The following is a 19,181-nucleotide window of genomic DNA, read 5'->3' as shown; positions in this document are numbered from 1 at the left end:
CCTGACAGTGGCACAGAGAGGCCTGCGGGGCATTGGGTGGCATGCTTGGCATGGCACAGCACGGCATGGGTGGCTCCTTACTCCACCAAGGGAGTGCACAGGTTGCCCCACTGCAGCGACCCAGCCAGCCAGCAAAGCCGCACCTCTGCTTGCATCTCCCCGACCCACCAAGAGCTCTGCACCGCCCGCCTCCCTCCTCCAGGAGGGGCCTCTGCCGTCCCTCCACAAACCGCGGCGGCCTCGGCCAATGGGTAAATTCGGCTCCGCTGGCACCGACCAATGAGGCGAGGGGAGCGAGGCGGTTGCCAGGCAGGTTTGGGGAACCGGGCCCAATGGGGGCCGAGCCGCCCCAGCGCAGAGGGAGGCGGGGGCGACGAGGAGAGCCGAGCGAGGAGGCCGGGCGGGAGAGGCCGAGGGAGCCACTCTCGGAGCCGGGATGCCCTACAAGCTGAAGAAAGAGAAGGTGAGGGCCCAGCGGGCGCGCCGCCGCCAGCCTCGGCCCCGGAGCGGAGCGGAGCTCGCCGGGCTTGGCGGAACTGGGCCTCCGCCGGGAGAGGAGCCTCCCCAGCCGCGCGGCAGGGGCCGAGGCCGCAGGCCGGTGGGGCGGGTGCAGCAGGCGGGGATGCAGCAGTTGCTTTGCAGGTGGCCTTGCGAGGGCCGCTGATCGTGGAGCGATCCGTATTCAGTTCAGGAAGCGGACCAGGCAGTGCAACACACACACCCCTGCATGGGGGAATTTGCAACACACAAACACACACACACCCCTGCTTGGGGGAATTTGCAGCACACACACCCCCACCCCACCCCCCTGCTTGGGGGAATTTGCAGCGCGCACACACAAACCCCTGCATGGGGGAATTTGCAACACACAAGCACAGCCCTGCTTGGGGGAATTTGCAACACACACAACACAACACAGGAGGCGCTTGCTTGCTCACGCACAGACAATACACACATCTTCCGAGAGTGCCACCTTTGTGGCCGAGGCGAAATGCTGCCCTGCCCACAGCCGGGGGGGGGGGGAATTCTCACACCTAGAGCTCCAGTGACCTGGTTGCGCACTAGGAAGAGAGGACGTCGCGTACACCTACAACTGGCATGGGAGGGGGGGAGGAGGAAAGCGTAGGATCTTGTGTGGTTGCAGCACCACCAGGCCGGGTTGTGCAGTGTGCCTAGGCACAGAGAGGGGGGGGGAGAGAAAGGACCACTGCATAGGCAATCCCCCTGCACATTGTAGGAAAGGGAGGGTCGGTTGCAGAGAGTGATGTGGTAGGATGTACAGGAAGACAATGCCGGAAGGAAGGAAAAAGAATGCACACACTTCAACTGGGCTGATGGAGGGTGTGATATACACACAGGTATAGAAGGTTCTGCATCTTCTCTCTGCGCTTAACATAGATTAGTCTGCCTCTCCCAGCTCCTTCTCCAACGTAGACTGGTATAATATGCACATTTTCACGTGTCTGTATATGCATAGAGAGAAGATCACATAGGTTTTAGACACATCTGTATGAAGCTTGGGTAGGCTTAGGAGAGATTGCCCTGAATGTTGCACATTGGACTTGGATGTAAAGTTGTGGGATGGACGCTGGATTCTTTGCTTCCATTCTTGGTAGCTCACACCATGCATAACTCAATGGGGCAAATCAAGGCAAAGCTATGTACCCAACACAGCCACTGCTAAGCAAAAAGTGCTGACACCTGCTAGGAACTAGGGAGATGCAATACCTCTGTGTATGTAGGAGGGCATTGCTGTGACAGTTCAAAACCTGAATGGGATGTAGGAGGGATAATGGCCCTGTGTGAGTGAGAATGTTGGGAAAAAGTTAAGTGTGGTATTTTCTGAGGGGCATCGAGCTGGTGTGTCGCTAGGAGATGCACAGAGCTTGTGTGTACAAGTATGGAGAACACTGCAGAGGGCAGTACAGACACCTTGCTGGGGGAGGATATGTGCTCTGGGACACAGTGAACCCTCTGTAGAAGTAGTTGTGCATGCAGAATCTCCAGCAAGATCATTGTAGCATGCTCATTCAGAGAAGACATTATACATGCAATTTGTATGGGTATGGTTGAAGACAGAGCTAATGGATGCTGCATAAGTATGCAAAAAGTACAGAAATACATATGTTCAGAGTGCAGGCATAACACAATGTATAGAATATCCCAGAAGTAATGCATGTTATATGTGTAACAATATAAAACACACAGTGCCTCTGTGTAGTAAACACGTGCATACACTTACGCAGCATAGCAGAAATGCATGGATCAGTTGCAGAGGGAGAGACCTCTGTGAGGTTCATTGGCTTTGTGAGTATAGGCAGTATATGAGTGGAGCATGTGTAGTCTACTGTATAAATTCCAGTCTTCACCTGTGTAAAAGATACCATGGAAGCACACAACCTATGTGATCAGCACTCGTAGACAAACATGGGTCTGAAGGTGCACCCTGTATACATGGAACCTTTCTCTGTATGATATCTCACAACACACACACACACACCTATCTATGCATCCTATGTGTGTGACAGTATAACAGTGCCATCTTATGGATGTCTGTTCAGAAGCAAGCTCTACTTAGTTGAACAAGACTTGCTCCATATGAATGTCTAGAAACACTTTTGTAAAAGTAAGCCCCATTGAATACATTGTGACTGACTTCTAAATAGACATGCATAGATTGTGCATAAATTGTATCATTGTCACACAGTTCCTGAATAGATATATGCCAGACACTTTTGGCACAACCTAATTCTCCTGCAAAGTAAAGACAAAAAGTTTAGTGTACCATGCTTTCCACAGCTACAATACAGAATTTCTGCCTCAGGTATGCAGCCAGATCCCCCCCCCTTTTTCTTTCTCTATACAAGCATCTAATAGCCATTTTCTTGGTTATCTCTCCTAGGTAAGAATCACCCACAGATGAGCAGGCAGGAAAGCATTCCAAAAGCTAGTTCTTATTTTCCTTTTAAAACACACATCGTTAATGTAGGTCTGTGCAGTCAGCTGAATGAATTTGTGTGCGTGTGTTAGTAATGTTTTAGCATTTATCTGCTGCCCAATTGATGTTCCTTTTTACTGATGCAAGACTTTACTTTTTTGCATCCTCCATATTCTAACTAGGTGCACCTCTCCTAGCTGCTGTATCTGCAGATCTCTTACCAAAATAAGTTTTTTAGTCTTTACTTTTGGGGGCAGAAAGGCCCTTTCTTCTGTAGTGAGCAGGAGCAGAAATTCAATGACTCTGCAGCCTGTTTGTTGAGATTAGAATAGAGTAGTGGTTCTCACAAATTTAGTACTGGGACCCACTTTTTAGAATGAGAATCGGTCAGGACCCACCAGAAGTAATGTCATGACCTGAAGTGACATCATCAGGCAGGAAAATTTTTCACAATCCTAGGCAGCAATCTTATCTGCACTTACCCAAGAGTAAGTCCCATTTGCTATCATTGTTAAAAGTACAGGTCTATAACATTTCTCCAAATGCAGTTACATACCAAGGGAGCATCAAGTCTAACAGATTAAAAACAAAATATTGAAATGAATGGGAACCCACCTAGTGGGTCCTGACCCACAGTTTGAGAAACACTGAAATAGAGACCAGCAGACAGCTTTCCCCACCCAGGGGGTGGAAGAGGAGGGGCTTAGAGGATCAGGTGCCCCGTCTGCAGGAAAGAGAGTTAGTTGATTGTCCAGAGGAGTGCTTAGATGATGATCAGTGTGCTGCTGTATACAGACCTTTCTCTTGTTCCAGGAAGAGTGAGTCTCTTGGGCACCAGCTTGTGGAACATGGTATAGAAGTTTGTGGGATACTGTCTCCTTTTTAGTTACTGGCATTTCATTTTCATGATGCTCTTCTTACAGTGTCATGAACCGTATTGAGCCTTTAGTGGAGCAGTGCATCTGAATATGCTTTTTCTGTTCTGGTTGTTTTTTTTCCCCTCCAGGAGCCCCCAAAGTCTACTAAAAGCACTACAAAAGCCAGCAGCAGCAGTGGCAGCAGTAGTGGGAAAGATGGCAATACAGAAAATTCAGAAGAGGTAGGACATTTATTATGTGAAATAAGCAGTCGTGTATAGTGTGTATTGCATACTAGTTGACTTAGTTAAATCAAACTCGATTTGGTAGAAAACTACAGATCTTGAAAGTGTTTAAAATTGCTCAGATTGCATGTGTCTTAGCATAGGAAGCAGCTGTATCTTGCCTGTGCATTGCTCTGAAGAAATCTTTCTCTCTTAGGCGTATGAACCCAGCCGGTAGATTCAAAACTGAAAAGAAACATGACTTAAGGCCGCGGTTTTCAAACTCGCAGGGAATTTGAATCCCGAAGTCAGTCTTTGCGGAGGCGGGGAGAGGCAGCGGCGTGATCCCCAGGATCACGCTGCTCAGGGGGCTGCAGGGGGCTTGGTGCACTTGCCCAAGCCCCCTGCAGCCCCCCGGGGGTGCGGGGAGCCCTGCGCGACCTTCGGCAGGGCTCCCCAGGTCAGGGAAGGTGACAGCGGAGTGATCGCGCCCCACTAAACCGGAAGTGGTGCGCGATCGCTCCACTTCCCCTTTTGTCCGGGCTGCAGGGACTGGGGTGCACCCTCCAGTCCCTGCAGCATCCGTCCCTGGCTGTGGGGAGCCGGGCACAAATGCCTGCAGGGCTCCCTGGGTCAGGGAAGTGAGAGTGGGGTGATCGCGCTTTGCTTCCCGTTTTGTGGAGGTCACTTTCCCTGACCCAAGGAGCCCTGCAGGCGCTTGCGTCCTGCTCCCTGCAGCCAGGGACGGCTGCTGCAGGCACTGGAGGGTGCACCCCAGTCCCTGCAGGCTAGTCAAAAGGGGAAGTGGGGCGATTGCGCACCACTTCCGGTTTAGTGGGGCGCAATCGCTTTGCTGTCACCTTCCCTGACCTGGGGAGCCCTGCCGAAGGTCGCGCAGGGCTCCCCGCACCCCCGGGGAGCTGCAGGGGGCTTGGGCAAGTGCACCAAGCCCCTGCAGCCCCCCTGAGCAGCACAATCCTGGGGATCGCGCCGATGCCTCCTCCCTGCCTCCTGGCTGCCCCCGCCCCTGAAGGGGAAAGGGACCAGGACCCTCAGGCTGGGGCGTCGCTATGGCCCAGTTTGAATACCACTGGCTTAAGGTATTTTAAGATCTCTGCTAGCATATAGGGACAGGCATAGAGAGTGACAGTCTGAATCTAGACCGCTAGATGTGGAGGGTGCAAAGAGAGACCATCCTAGGTTCCAGCTCACAATAGTACTTAGGAGATGTTCATTGAAAATTAGACTTCTGACACTGTGTGGTGATGGGCTGCAGGTAGGAGAGATGAGAAGTTTCTGCAGGGGGATGGTAAAGGAGAAAAGGGATCAGTAAAGGAAGAATGGAAGTAACTGGTAGAAACACAAGTTCCAAAGAACTTAAAAAGTTATGAGTTGCATAGTATGTACTTCTTTAGCATGTGGCATGATAGCTGAGTGTCTGAACTACAAATCAAAAAGTTCCCAATCAAAATTTCATAAAACTTCCTTGGTGACTGTAAGCAAGCCACTCTCCCAACTATCTCTTCTATTTGTGGTATGGGGATAATAGCATTTATCTGTCTTACAGGATTGCTATAAGGTTTGCAACAAGGTAATATATGAAGCATTTTGGACCTGTAAATGCCCTGTTTTTTTATTTATTTAAATAATGCTGATCCTGCCTTTTCCTCATGACAACTATTAAAGTTATTAATTATAACCTTGCACTGCAATTGGTAATTTGTATGGTACCCTGAACTGCACTGCTCAACCTCATTGTATTGAACTATAAGATGTGTTACTTAAGATTTTTAAAAAAGAAGAACCTTATTGGGGATAGAAGGCAAGAACTAAACACAAAAGAGTAGCAGATGCATGACTTGGGAAGATAGGAGTTGCCAAACGGTTGTTTTGGCACATAGTGTTGATGCCAGAGAAGTTGAAGGATGCTTTGTTTCAAAGGCAGAATTCATGGTTTCATCTATGCCAAAGAAGTGTGATAAGTGGCAAATTGTTTCCGAGTCCACACAAATGACAAGGTTTGTTTATTTTTCTGAAGCTCAAAGTAACACTGGTATTTTTATGTGCAGAAAGGAACAATAAAATTTTCTCTTGTTAAAAAAAATCTTGTTTATGTTAAAAGGTTAACTGTACTACAGCATTCCTGATGTGATGGCAACTCTTACGCTGATTCTTCCCACGATACAAAACTTTAGCCTGAACGATAAGGAAGCCTGTGTGGTAGTGGGATTTTATTCCTTGTTAATTCTTCTTGATAAGGTTTTAGTCCCTGTGATTGTTTTCCTTGACAATTGCTTCCCTTAGGCACTGCAAATGTAACCTTAGAGAAATTAGTACTTTTCTTAATTTGAAGTTGCTAAGTGTTCACTGTAAAGCAGAGGTTCTTAACCTGGAGTCCATGAAGTCCTAGAGCAGTGGTTCCCAAATTCCTACAGGGAAGTTGGGAACCAGGTAAGTCTTTGTGGGGGCAGGGAGGGGGTGGCAATGGCGCCACAGCACCCAGGGAGCTTTTTCACTTACCTGTGGGGCAGTGCTGGACTTTGGCAGGGTGCAAGAGGCTTGCAGCCCCCTCTGTGGGCCTCCTTGCTGCTCTAGACAGCACTCATTTCCTATTGGAACCCACTTCCAGTTTTCAATGAAGTAAGTGCCCCCCCAAGTAAGTGAAAAAGCCCCTTGGTCACCACGGCGGTGTGGTGGCTGCAGCCATCCCTGCAGGGCCACTCCCCTTAAGGGGAAATGCCCTGCTTCCAGCTCCCCCGGTGGGTTGCAACCCACCAGTCTCCTAGAGGATTCAGGTGGCCCATGGACTGGGTGCACAAATTTGTGTGTTTGTCCTTTCATCAAATTTTCAGACAGGATTCCATGACCCAAAGAAGGATAAGAACCATGGCTGTGAAGCAATGGAGAACCATTTAAAGGCCTTTCTAGAGAAGGACTGGGCTTGTTGCCTGAACTTTTAGAAACCTAATGGTGGGATCTAGGAATTTGAAATTTTCTTACAGTTCTCTGCTCAGCAGGCATCTAAACATTTTGATGATGCAGTCAGGGAACATAGTGATTGGTGCCTGAGATTTGGAAATATTTTTCCAGTCCTGAGCATGCATGAGACCTGCTTTGTGGCTGATGTTAAGGTTGTTATGAATTTTGAAGTTATGCCTTTTTGTCAGTAGCATTTAATAAGAATGCACTACTGTAGATATTAGAAGAGATAGTGATACATTAAAACTGTTGGGGGTTTCCCTGGTACAGGCATGTATCTGCGGGGGTTCTGTTCTGGAACCCCCAGTGGTTAACTGCAGATGCTGGTGAACACCCTCCCCGTTGTCCGGAAGTGAGCGGAGCTCTGCTCCCTTCACCTCTGGAGGTTTCTCTGAGCCCAGCAGAAGCTGCAAATGTCTGACCATAGCCTCTGCCGGGCTCAGACTGCTTTCTAAGCCTCTGAGGGCTGCCCCGGGCTTCCTAATGCCTTATTAAACATTAAAAACATCATTCCAGTTTATGAAAAAACAAAAAGTGACTTCTTTTTGTTTGAAGACTCAGTCTGAGCCTGGCAGAGGCTGCAGACAGACATCTGTGTCTCAGAGGACTCGGAGAATCCTACGGAGGTGAGGGGAGCAGAGCTCGCCTTCGGAGGGGGTGCACACTGGGTTTGTATGCAGGGAGGCTCCACGGACTCGATTTGCAGATAAGATTAAATCCATGGATACAGGATCTGTGGATATGGGCACCCCTGGAATATAATTTGAAGGTAGAATTGGGTCTCTGCATTGCTGAGCATAGTGGACTCCTATATCCAGGGAGGAGTTGGCCAAGTGTGTCCCCGTTTGCTGGAAGAGCCTCATTTTCTTGCTTAACAGTGCAGGTGGTGAGTTCTTCCCATCTTGAGTCATAGGCCTAGGTTTCTGCTTTGTCACAGTCAGATCGCTTCATGACTGTTGATCAGATCAGCAAGGAATCTTGTGAAAAAGAAGCATGCTCTATTCTTTTGTGGATCTCAACTATAGGATGTATGTGGTGGTAGTAAAGTGAAGGGGTGGGCAAGTGCTGGCTAGGACTCTTGGGTGGAAGCGCACTCTCAGTCTTGTGGCAGCTTAAAGTCTGATAGATTTACGGCACAATCCTATTCATGTCTAGTTGGAAATGCTGAGTTCAGTGGAACTTACTCCCAGGTAAGTATACATAGGTTTGAGCCTTTATTGTGGCACAATATTTCATGGACTGGAGCCCACTTTATCAAGTACTGTACATGATGGATTTCGTCATTATACAGCTAAATTTGATGCCTTCCAGGGTGACATTCAAAAACAATAAAAGGAACTTGTGGCAACTTAAAGGCTGACAGATTTATTCTGGCAGAAGCATTTTTTAAAGATTCCAACTCAGGATGCATGGAATGTTATCCTTAATTAGTAGAGAGATTGCCTATATACATGCAGGAGACAAAATGGTAACTTATGGTGCTAGGTCACAAATAATTCTGTTAGTCCCCAAAATGTTTCATCATTTTTGTTGTAGCAGGTTTACAGAACTACTTCTTTCTTACTGATTAAATGTTTCTCAACTGTGATAATTTACACTCTTGACGCATTAGCACAACTTTTGCTTTTGAAGAAACCAAAAATCACTCAGTTGTTGGGTGTTTTTTTTTTTCATTCGTCAGTCTAAAAATAACACTAGGGCACTTTCTGAAAACAGTTGTGTGTGTGACACCTATAAATGTGCTAATCAATTATGAGTATCCTGTAAGCAAACTAAGAGACTCTAAGCCAAGTTTGGGCTGCATGTTAATTTCAGCTAGGAAAGTGTTGCTATGCTGCAGCCATTTTCATGGAAAAATGTGGGCATTGGCTAGTAAATTTTTAGCCTCTCAGGCAGGGTTGAAAAAATATTTTTGATTTATTGGGTTATTTAGGAGCAAACATAGATGTTTTTAGGCAGCAACTCTGGGCAGAAATTGGGTGTTGGTGGTGTGCATGTTTGTGCATTTTTAGGTATGAGATTTTTCCAGCTTTATTCTCACACTGGAGAGACCATGGAAGAAAAAATGCAAATAGATCATCTTGCTAACGTGGGCTAAACCATAATTAAAACAGAGAATGGCTAAAGAAGCTGAGGAACTGCCATCTGTTCCAGTTGTGTGAGAAGTAGCTTGTAGTCATTCCCTGTCAACAAATTACCTTAACCTACCACTGAAGAACAGACTTGCAACTACATGGAGATAAACTCAGTAGTTCCCACAGCTATCTAGTTTTAAAATATAATGTGTGCGCAAGCCCTTAATAGATAGAAGTCTTCCTGCAATGCAATCATATTCTTTCTCTCCAATCTCTGTTACTTTGTCTTTGTGGAGAGGAGGAAAGCCTTCCCCCTGTCTGTTTCGGGTTTTGATACCTTCTTAATTGAATTCTTATTATAAATTGGAGTAGAAACAGTTCTCCGTGGCAGAAATTCTCATAAGTAAAGCGTAAGTGAAGTTTGCCAAAAGCATAGGAGAGAGCCTATGCCCAGCACAAAGCATTTCATTGAAGGAACTGCCACTCAGGCGCAAATTGGTAAATTATTATAACAGCTATGTACAGCCAGACCTGTACGATATGAGTCATAAGTTAGCTGTGACTTTTAACGAACCTGCAGGATCCAGTTGGCAAACTGGTGCAGTTGTGCTGTAATGTGTATGAGGCCTGGAGCAGTATCATTACTGAAGAATCCTTTGCCACTCCTTTCCTCATTTGAGGTACAGTATTTTTGCAGCTCCTCTTTCGTATCAGATCTGCATCAGGTGAGGGTACAGTACAGCCTTGCAAATCTTATGTGCTTGTGGAAGCCACACCCATGAACTCCAGCAAGTACAGTCTGACTGTTCAAGCTGACAGGGTGTGTCCCTCTTAGACAAATCTGATTTCAGGTTTTCTAAACTATCCTCCAACACATTTTGCCTTCAGTCACTTCCTGAGTGAAGGCCATTACATAGGGATAAGGTTGGGGATTTGAGATGTGAAAAAATCCTGCTGTAGGTGAGCTAATGTTTTCTCACATTGGGAATGAGAAAGCATGTAGCTCATCACCTTCTTATAGTAGCTAGGTAGAGTGCTTTAAAAAAAAAAACCTTAAAAATTTTGCACTGAGAAAAGCTCAGTTCTGTAACCTGTATAGATAGTGCAAATTGATCATATTTGCATAATTTTCTTAGTGGTGTAAGTTATTCTGTGACCTTTTATTCTGCATAATATATTTTGGTTTTGGTAATCATGAGATGTGGGGTAATACAGGGCACAGTTGCCTGGATCCCCCCCCCCCCCAAGTCACTGGAGTGCTTCTTGAGCAAACTTCTCCAGGTACATTTCAGCAGGCATTGCTCACACAGTTCATAACTATAAGGCCTAGAAACCTGCTCTCCTCTTAAAATGGAAGTCAAACTTTCCCTGGCTTACCATGTCCTGCAGGTTTTTTGTGTTCCATAGGAATTGCAGCATTCTGGCAATTCTGTTTATGAGTTCACTTAACTGAGAAATGCTAACATTTGTATAGTGCCTTCAGGTGTTCAGGTTAGTTGTACTATCCCCATAAACCGCTTTGTGAACTTTTAGTTGAAAGCGGTATATAAATACTGTTAATAATTAATAATAATAATATTGCAGCTGAGGCTGAGTGGGAGTGGCTTGCCAGGGCCACTGAGTGCATTTGTGGCAGAAGTGAGATTCAAACCCAAGAAGTCCTGATTTGCGACTCAGTCTCCTAGTCATTGTACTATACCAGGAAGTTGTTCTCTTTCAAACCTAATCCCATATGAAGTGAGCTTATTCTATAAAACCATTGGTCCATTTTTAAGCTCAGTTCAGTCTCCTTGAACTGGAGGTGACTTTTAGTGTTAACAGGCAGGAGACTTTTCCAATCGCCTGAAGCTGTCAGGCAAATAGTGCAGCCCTGTTCTTAACTTGTAAATGGGTGGAAAAAATGTAGTGGGATCCCAAAACATATACAAAAGTGGTTTATTTCACTATTGTTGGAATGAATTATCCTGATGGCTTTTGAGCCTTGGCAGCCCTTTGCCAAAAGGGTACATGTTTGAAATGCTTTGTGATAACTGTATTGCATTGCCATTGGAATAAACATGTTTACTTGTTTCATAGGCTTGTCTGACTCCCAAAAAGAGTCCAAGCCAGGAACAGTGAGCAGGCAGAGCCACTCTTTGGCAAAGGAGTCAAGCAAGGGAGACCAGCAGTTTGTGTCCAAGAGGCCAAAAAGACAATTGGTAGTCCTACAGGAATGGTGACAGCTACAACGGAAGTGTGCCACTTGAGACTGCAAAATAATGATTGTATGCCCTGCACTTGTGTAATTAGGGTGTCTGGGAAAAGGCTAGGCTAGAATCCGCCTCCCCAAGGGTCTGTGTTGACCAGAGCCTTGTCAGCTTTTTACTTATTGGCTTTTGTGGGGGGGGGGGGGGAGTGCAAAGGAGAATGTTGAACAGGAAGACCTCAATGTAGCAAAGGCAACCTGAGAAGTGATGATGATAGCAAGTCTGTGCGTTTTAAGGCCATTAGAAGGGAGAATGAAATTTTGGAAAATGCAAAGGATTAGAGGAGGAATCTCAACTTTTTTAGAACAAAGTGATATACATCTGGACCAACTGTATGCTCATGTTGAGATGTCACCTTAGTTTTCTCATTCCAATTGCAGTCTTGACAGTCCATTACTTTTTACAGAGGTAGGAGGGAATCATTCAAATGTTTGATACATACAGTTTGTCTCAGTATTTGTAAGGGTTCAGTTCCTAAGAACTTGGATGGAAAAAATTGCATTAAAGCAAATCCATTTAAAAAACAATGTCCCTTTGCTAGGTGATTTAAAAACATCCTTGCTTACCTTTGTGATGTAAGACAGAGACTATTAAGCAGAGAATCCATCAATCAGTCTCTCTCCAGGTGCTTAGAAAGGCTTCACTCAGAGCCAAGGACCTCTCCCTTCACCCAGAGTGAAGCCCTGGGAAAGAATGCAAAGTGATTATCTTTCTTTCATGTTCTGGGGGGGAAGGGAGGGGTCACTTGCTTTGGAGTTGAAGCTGTTCTAAGTGCTTAGAGAGAGAATGATTGATGGATTGTCAGCCAGCTGCCCTCTCTAGAATTAACAAAGCTATTGTTAAATGACTTTTTTTCCTCTAAATTAAAGGGCCCTTCTCATCCTCCCTTGAAAAATCTATGGATAATTAGGTTATTCCTGTACTGCATGCATTCTGAAATTGTTCCATCCAGCAGCACTTTCATTGCATGGGGCTGCTGACTGTGAAGCTTGGCTCAATCCACAAGATATTGGTAGATATGGTTTCACCAGTTCTTTCCCATAGATGAGGACTAAGGGACCCTGCAAGCCTTACCCACTCCCAAATTAGGTTGCTGAAATGGAGAAAGCAAGTATGGAGGCCCCGGGGGTGGGGGAGAGAAATCAGGTACTAAAAACAAATGTCTAGACTCAACGTTTGGTCTGGGGGCCCTTTGCATCTTGCTCCAGCTGGCAGAAGGTTCCGTAAATGGAAGTCTTGCCCTAATGAAGAGAATAAAAAGGAACATAAACTGTGGCAAAAGAAATGTAAGAAGGTGATAGGGGAGGCCAAGCGAGACTATGAGGAACGCATGGCCAGCAACATTAAGGGGAATAATAAAAGCTTCTTCAAATATGTTAGAAGCAGGAAACCCGCCAGAGAAGCGGTTGGCCCTCTGGATGGTGAGGGAGGGAAAGGGGAGATAAAAGGAGACTTAGAGATGGCAGAGAAATTAAATGAGTTCTTTGCATCTGTCTTCACGGCAGAAGACCTCGGGCAGATACCGCTGCCCGAACGGCCCCTCCTAACCGAGGAGTTAAGTCAGATAGAGGTTAAAAGAGAAGATGTTTCAGACCTCATTGATAAATTAAAGATCAATAAGTCACCGGGCCCTGATGGCATACACCCAAGGGTTATTAAGGAATTGAAGAATGAAGTTGCAGATCTCTTGACTAAGGTATGCAACTTGTCCCTCAAAACGGCCACGGTGCCAGAAGATTGGAGGATAGCAAATGTCACGCCTATTTTTAAAAAGGGAAAGAGGGGGGACCCGGGAAACTATAGGCCGGTCAGCCTAACATCTATACCGGGTAAGATGGTGGAATGCCTCATCAAAGATAGGATCTCAAAACACATAGACGAACAGGCCTTGCTGAGGGAGAGTCAGCATGGCTTCTGTAAGGGTAAGTCTTGCCTCACAAACCTTATAGAATTCTTTGAAAAGGTCAACAGGCATGTGGATGCGGGAGAACCCGTGGACATTATATATCTGGACTTTCAGAAGGCGTTTGACACGGTCCCTCACCAAAGGCTACTGAAAAAACTCCACAGTCAGGGAATTAGAGGACAGGTCCTCTCCTGGATTGAGAACTGGTTGGAGGCCAGGAAGCAGAGAGTGGGTGTCAATGGGCAATTTTCACAATGGAGAGAGGTGAAAAGCGGTGTGCCCCAAGGATCTGTCCTGGGACCGGTGCTTTTCAACCTCTTCATAAATGACCTGGAGACAGGGTTGAGCAGTGAAGTGGCTAAGTTTGCAGATGACACCAAACTTTTCCGAGTGGTAAAGACCAGAAGTGATTGTGAGGAGCTCCAGAAGGATCTCTCCAGACTGGCAGAATGGGCAGCAAAATGGCAGATGCGCTTCAATGTCGGTAAGTGTAAAGTCATGCACATTGGGGCAAAAAATCAAAACTTTAGATATAGGCTGATGGGTTCTGAGCTGTCTGTGACAGATCAGGAGAGAGATCTTGGGGTGGTGGTGGACAGGTCGATGAAAGTGTCGACCCAATGTGCGGCGGCAGTGAAGAAGGCCAATTCTATGCTTGGGATCATTAGGAAGGGTATTGAGAACAAAACAGTTAGTATTATAATGCCATTGTACAAATCTATGGTAAGGCCACACCTGGAGTATTGTGTCCAGTTCTGGTCGCCGCATCTCAAAAAAGACATAGTGGAAATGGAAAAGGTGCAAAAGAGAGCGACTAAGATGATTACGGGGCTGGGGCACCTTCCTTATGAGGAAAGGCTACGGCGTTTGGGCCTCTTCAGCCTAGAAAAGAGACGCTTGAGGGGGGACATGATTGAGACATACAAAATTATGCAGGGGATGGACAGAGTGGATAGGGAGATGCTCTTTACACTCTCACATAATACCAGAACCAGGGGACATCCACTAAAATTGAGTGTTGGGCGGGTTAGGACAGACAAAAGAAAATATTTCTTTACTCAGCGCGTGGTCGGTCTGTGGAACTCCTTGCCACAGGATGTGGTGCTGGCGTCTAGCCTAGACGCCTTTAAAAGGGGATTGGACGAGTTTCTGGAGGAAAAATCCATTATGGGGTACAAGCCATGATGTGTATGCGCAACCTCCTGATTTTAGGAATGGGTTATGTCAGAATGCCAGATGCAGGGGAGGGCACCAGGATGAGGTGTCTTGTTATCTGGTGTGCTCCCTGGGGCATTTGGTGGGCCGCTGTGAGATACAGGAAGCTGGACTAGATGGGCCTATGGCCTGATCCAGTGGGGCTGTTCTTATGTTCTTATGTTCTTATGTAAGGTTGGGGGGGGTGCGGTAGTAAAAAATAAAAAATGCAGTTGTTCCTGTAAGACTTCAGGAAAGTCTTCCCATCAATATTCTACCCTAGAACATCAACTAGTGACTTCGCTGTTGCCACTTTAATAGAATAGTCAGTCCCTTCCAGTTTGCATCCATCATCCTCCCCTTTCCCTCTACAGCTTTTCTTGGGATGAATGATGCAAAATTGTATTGCATGAAGAAGCCATATGGTAACTTTAAAACTCAAGTTATGTGTGGTTTGCTTCATCATATTGAATCACAAAGAGAATCACTTCTGTTTCCCCTTACCCCCCAAATCGAGTGAGACTGAGATTGTTTAACCAATGAGCTTTGTCTTAATCGCAAGTTAGATGCCCGAACTTTTAGAAATGCTTTTTGTTTGCACTGAAATCTGCTGAGTTTATGGCAAGCTGCTAAAACTTAGCCCTTTGCTTTATCATACTTGTACAAATGGATTGTTTTCATTGTGTGATTTTTACCAGAAGTTCTCCAGTGGACCCACAGCTTTGTGGTGGATTTGTGTGTGTGGTGTGTTGTGGTGTTGGCTTTTTTTTGTTTGCTTTTTTAAATACTCCAACTGACAGGTTAATATGTGCACTCCCCCCCCCCCAGTTTAATACACTGAGCGAAAGCTTCTGGAAAGGCTGAGTTGGAAAAATGGCACAGATCCTCTTCAGACTTGCAATGAAGTGACTGTGGCTGGATCCTGTTAATATGCAGTAGGTGGCGTGGAGAGCTGGCAGGATTCCCCTTGGCCCTTGTAAGAGGGGCGGGGAGCAAGTGTTGGGCAGGAAAAGGGGGGCACATGCCATCTATTTCAGATGTCTTTGGAAAGCATTGTTTGATCCCATAGCTTCCCACAGTATTTTTCTGGCCTGGGGCTTCTGTACGCCTCCCCCATTTTCTTCTTCTAGCTACTCTCCACTCCACTTCTCCCTCACCTCTTCCCTACTTTCTGCCTTGACAAGTCACATGGTCCTTAGAATACTTTTTCTGTCAAGGAGGGCACAGGCCCATGGAGAGAGTTCTCTCTTTTTGGAGTGCCTTTATTAGAGTGCTTTGAATTGACCTGTGAGTTGCTAAGGATTGGGTTTGCAAGGCAAGAAATGAATTCCAAGTGACTGGAGTGAATCCAGTGGACGTTCTGCCAGCCTCCGTCACTTGTGTTGCAGAATGAGGGCTGCATTCAGGAATGGCCCAGTGCTGGCATTCTGCTTGGTTTCTGAGCTAGTTTTTCATCTGGGATTTCTATGTGTCCTAGAAAATCCCAGACCTTTCTTTGATATGTTTGTTTATACCATTACCAGTTTAATCTCCTTTGCTTTCTTATTTGTCAGGCTTCTGAAAGTGCAATCCTGTGTGTATGGGCACGCCCATTTCTGCATAGATGTCCCTAGTTACACTCCTGTTTTATTTTGTCTACGTTTTGTTCTTGTTGGCATTACCTGTACTGCTGCATTGGATTATCACAAATCTTTTGTTTCCCAGCAGCTATGTTTCCTTTTCCAACACCCCCCCTTCTTTGCTCATTAGTAAAATCTTTATTAGTTATTATTATGAAAGCCCATAGTGCTCCCCTCTTAAGTTCCCTTCCAAAGCAGTGAATCTTTTGGCTCAAAATCTTAAAGGAAGAGATTTTCAGAGCTGGGGTGGTACTTGTCAATGTCTGTACTGTCGCTGCTTTTTCCAATTCTATATTTTTCTCTCAGTGGCTTCTGGGTGGATGAACACCAGGAAAGTCCTGATTTGTTTTTAGAGCCAAGGTGAGTTGACCACAAGGAAAATAAGAGCAAACTTTATATAATGCTGAAACAGAAGACAGCAGTATGGAAAAAAATGACTTAAGAGCTTGGGCCGACACTGAGGCCTTGCATTTCAGGTCTTCAGAAGCAAGAGTGGGCTTTGATAAAATATAGAGGACTAGAAGATGAGTCTAGTCTCTCCTAGGAGAACAAAGTGTGAGGGGCTGCTTGAGCAAATAGCTTGGAGCTATCAGCTGTTGCATCTACAGTGCATTTAGAGTCTGTTAGCCCACCTCCAGGCTGCTTTTATACAATTGGGAATGCTTTGTAGATTCTCTGCAAAAATGTCTTACTCTGGCGTTTCTTGTGCTCTTGTCCATTCAGAGGCTTGACAGTGTTTGAGATCACCTGCTGTCTGAACATAATAATAATAATAATAGCAGCATTTGTATGCTGCCTTTTTTGCTGACTCTCTCAACACATTGTGTGAACACGCTCAAGGCTGTTCACATAGGCAGGCTATACTAAATACATCTTTCACTTCAAATGAGTTTTTACAATAATTGTTCTACAAACACTCGTAGAATCTTTCACTTCCAGATGGAATCCTTCATGGTGTGGTTGTCATATCTGGGGTCTGGGTATGCCTTCCGAGCTTCCATCAGGAGCTGCTTCAGGTCAACCAAGCTGTTAATCTTTCTGAGATGTTTACTGTCCACACTCCTCCGTATTCTTATGGCATCACATTCAAGTCCGCCACCCTCTCATAGTCATAGGTCACAGCAGCAACCCCTCCTGGCCGACAGCTTTGTTAGCTGTTTTCTGGTCTCCCATCCAATTTTCAACCAGGACTCTCTAGCTTGGCATTCTTCGGGCAGCCTTCAACTCAACCACCAGACCATGCCTCTTTCCCTCTGCCTCCTGAACACATGAAACATATCCTCTAAGGTAGCCACTTCTTACCTTTTAACAAGTAGCAAGCATGAATTCAGATGGCTGGGTCACTTGTGTGTATTTTCTCACTTGGTTTCTTATTGCTGGTTGACTGACTCTGAGCCAAGAGTGTCAATTGCCTTCATTAAACAGTATTGTTTGCATTGACACTGAATGATATGCACCCACAGGAATCAATCTAGTATGGGCTGATTCACCCATGCAAGCAAGTAATCAACTGATGCAATCAAGTGATTGCGAAACATGCTTGTGTGAAGCAGTCCTTAACCCCAATGATTACCATCAGTTCTTCATGAATGGTGAAGTTATTGCTGGCTTTAAAAAATTATTTATTTTTGCTCAGCCCACAGGTGTACACATTTGGTCCCTGTTGCGTATATGCAACATTGGACAGAAATGGCTTAATACATTTTTGTATTAGCCAAAATGTTTGCTTACAAAGCAGAAAGATCATAGCATTGTCATGAGGCAGACTGAGTAAATGAAAAATAGAACATTGCATTTAAAAGAAAAAAGCATTTAACAATTATGTTTTAGGATTGCAATATATACCTCAGGATGAAAGAATAGCTAAACAGTCAATCACTAGGGCAGCTTCTAAATGATCAGTGTAAACCAGGAGTCTCCATACCTCAGCCTGGATGTGGCCTGCGGTGAGTCTCTGTTCAGCCTCTGGTCGCCTGAGAGCCACTTGTCCACTTGGCCAAACACAACAGGAGTTGTGCTCTGGTGGTGTCTGTAGGATGTTCTGGGGGCCCTCAGAACGCCTTCTAAAAGCCTAAAAACATCACTTCCTGCTTTTCCTGAAAAACCAGGAGTAACGTATTGTGCCCTCTGAAGGTTTTAGAAGGCTTTCTGTGGGTCGGGGGGGCCTCCCTGGCCCTCAGAACACTCTCTGGGTGTTTTCTGTTATGTGCTGGTTCTGAGGTATTTACTCCTTTATATTTAAGATGCTTGGGAGATGGGGGAATGAGTGTCCATTTGAGTATGTACTTTATTTCTTTGGTGTGTGTTAGTGCTTGGAGAAATTCTGGAATTTGGAGTCCATTCATTCATTTATTCATTCATCTAAGTTTCCTCTAATGTGGTTATTTAAATTTTATATTAAAAAAAAATTTTTTTTTCTGGCCCTCAACACCGTGCCAGATATTGGATGCAGCCCTCTGACCAAAAGGTTTGGCGTTTAAACAAAAAGAGCAGAATTGGGTAGTCGTGCCTCTGTGCAAGCCCATGAAGGAAACAAAAGAAAACCAAGTAGTGAAGAAGTTCAGCAGTTTCCTTTTCTCTGCAGAAGCTTATTATTTCTGGATGAACTTTCCATGAAGAAAATGTTTCAGTGCTTTGTCACCACTGAGAGTTGGTTCAGATGTAAAGGCAAACCTTGGTTTCTCTGAATTGCCAAACTGGTTTTCCTGGTTAATTCTGATTTTTAGTCTTGGCATGTCACCACCATATGGGAAATATGATTCCTTCTGGTAGTGATCCCTTCAACAAATGTTGCATAATGAAATGAGAAACATGGTGCAGCCTGCATGGGCTCAAGTACCACCTTAAAAGTGAGCTTTCTTAAATTTGAACCAATGCACTTATAAGTTTAGAGGCTCAAATGTCAAGCCATGCTTTCCCAAGAATTTCCTTCCATGATTTGTGTTCCCATTTTTCATCAAATGCACTTCTCAGAAGTGCAAGAATTCAGGACGTTGTGCAGATAATCAAACTTGTAGAAATACCCACATCTGCACATAACAGAGAACTTATTAGCTCTCTAGTAAACTGTTGCAAGAGCATCATGCTGTCGGCAGATGTTGCCGACATTACATGGTTTACATGGTTCAGGTGACCCATGGTTC

The 19,181-nt window shown here is 45.4% G+C and overlaps 1 protein-coding gene across 2 annotated transcripts in view; it reads left to right on the top strand.

Annotated features, from left to right (window-relative positions):
* Nucleotides 1-373: 373 nt before the first annotated feature.
* PPP2R5D (protein phosphatase 2 regulatory subunit B'delta) overlaps nucleotides 374-19,181 on the top strand; it is a 42,905-nt gene continuing 24,097 nt past the window's right edge. For both annotated transcript variants that reach the window (XM_066624981.1, XM_066624990.1), the window contains exons 1-2: nucleotides 374-463; nucleotides 3,945-4,037. In XM_066624981.1, the coding sequence (XP_066481078.1) occupies nucleotides 437-463; nucleotides 3,945-4,037 (120 nt within the window). In that variant the 5' untranslated portion in view covers nucleotides 374-436. The remainder of the gene's footprint in view (nucleotides 464-3,944; nucleotides 4,038-19,181) is intronic.

The sequence above is a fragment of the Tiliqua scincoides genome, chromosome 1 (genome assembly GCF_035046505.1).
Source record: "Tiliqua scincoides isolate rTilSci1 chromosome 1, rTilSci1.hap2, whole genome shotgun sequence".
Lineage (NCBI taxonomy): Eukaryota > Metazoa > Chordata > Lepidosauria > Squamata > Scincidae > Tiliqua > Tiliqua scincoides.
Note: the sequence above shows the minus strand (reverse complement) of the source record. Positions and strands in the feature narration are given on the sequence as shown.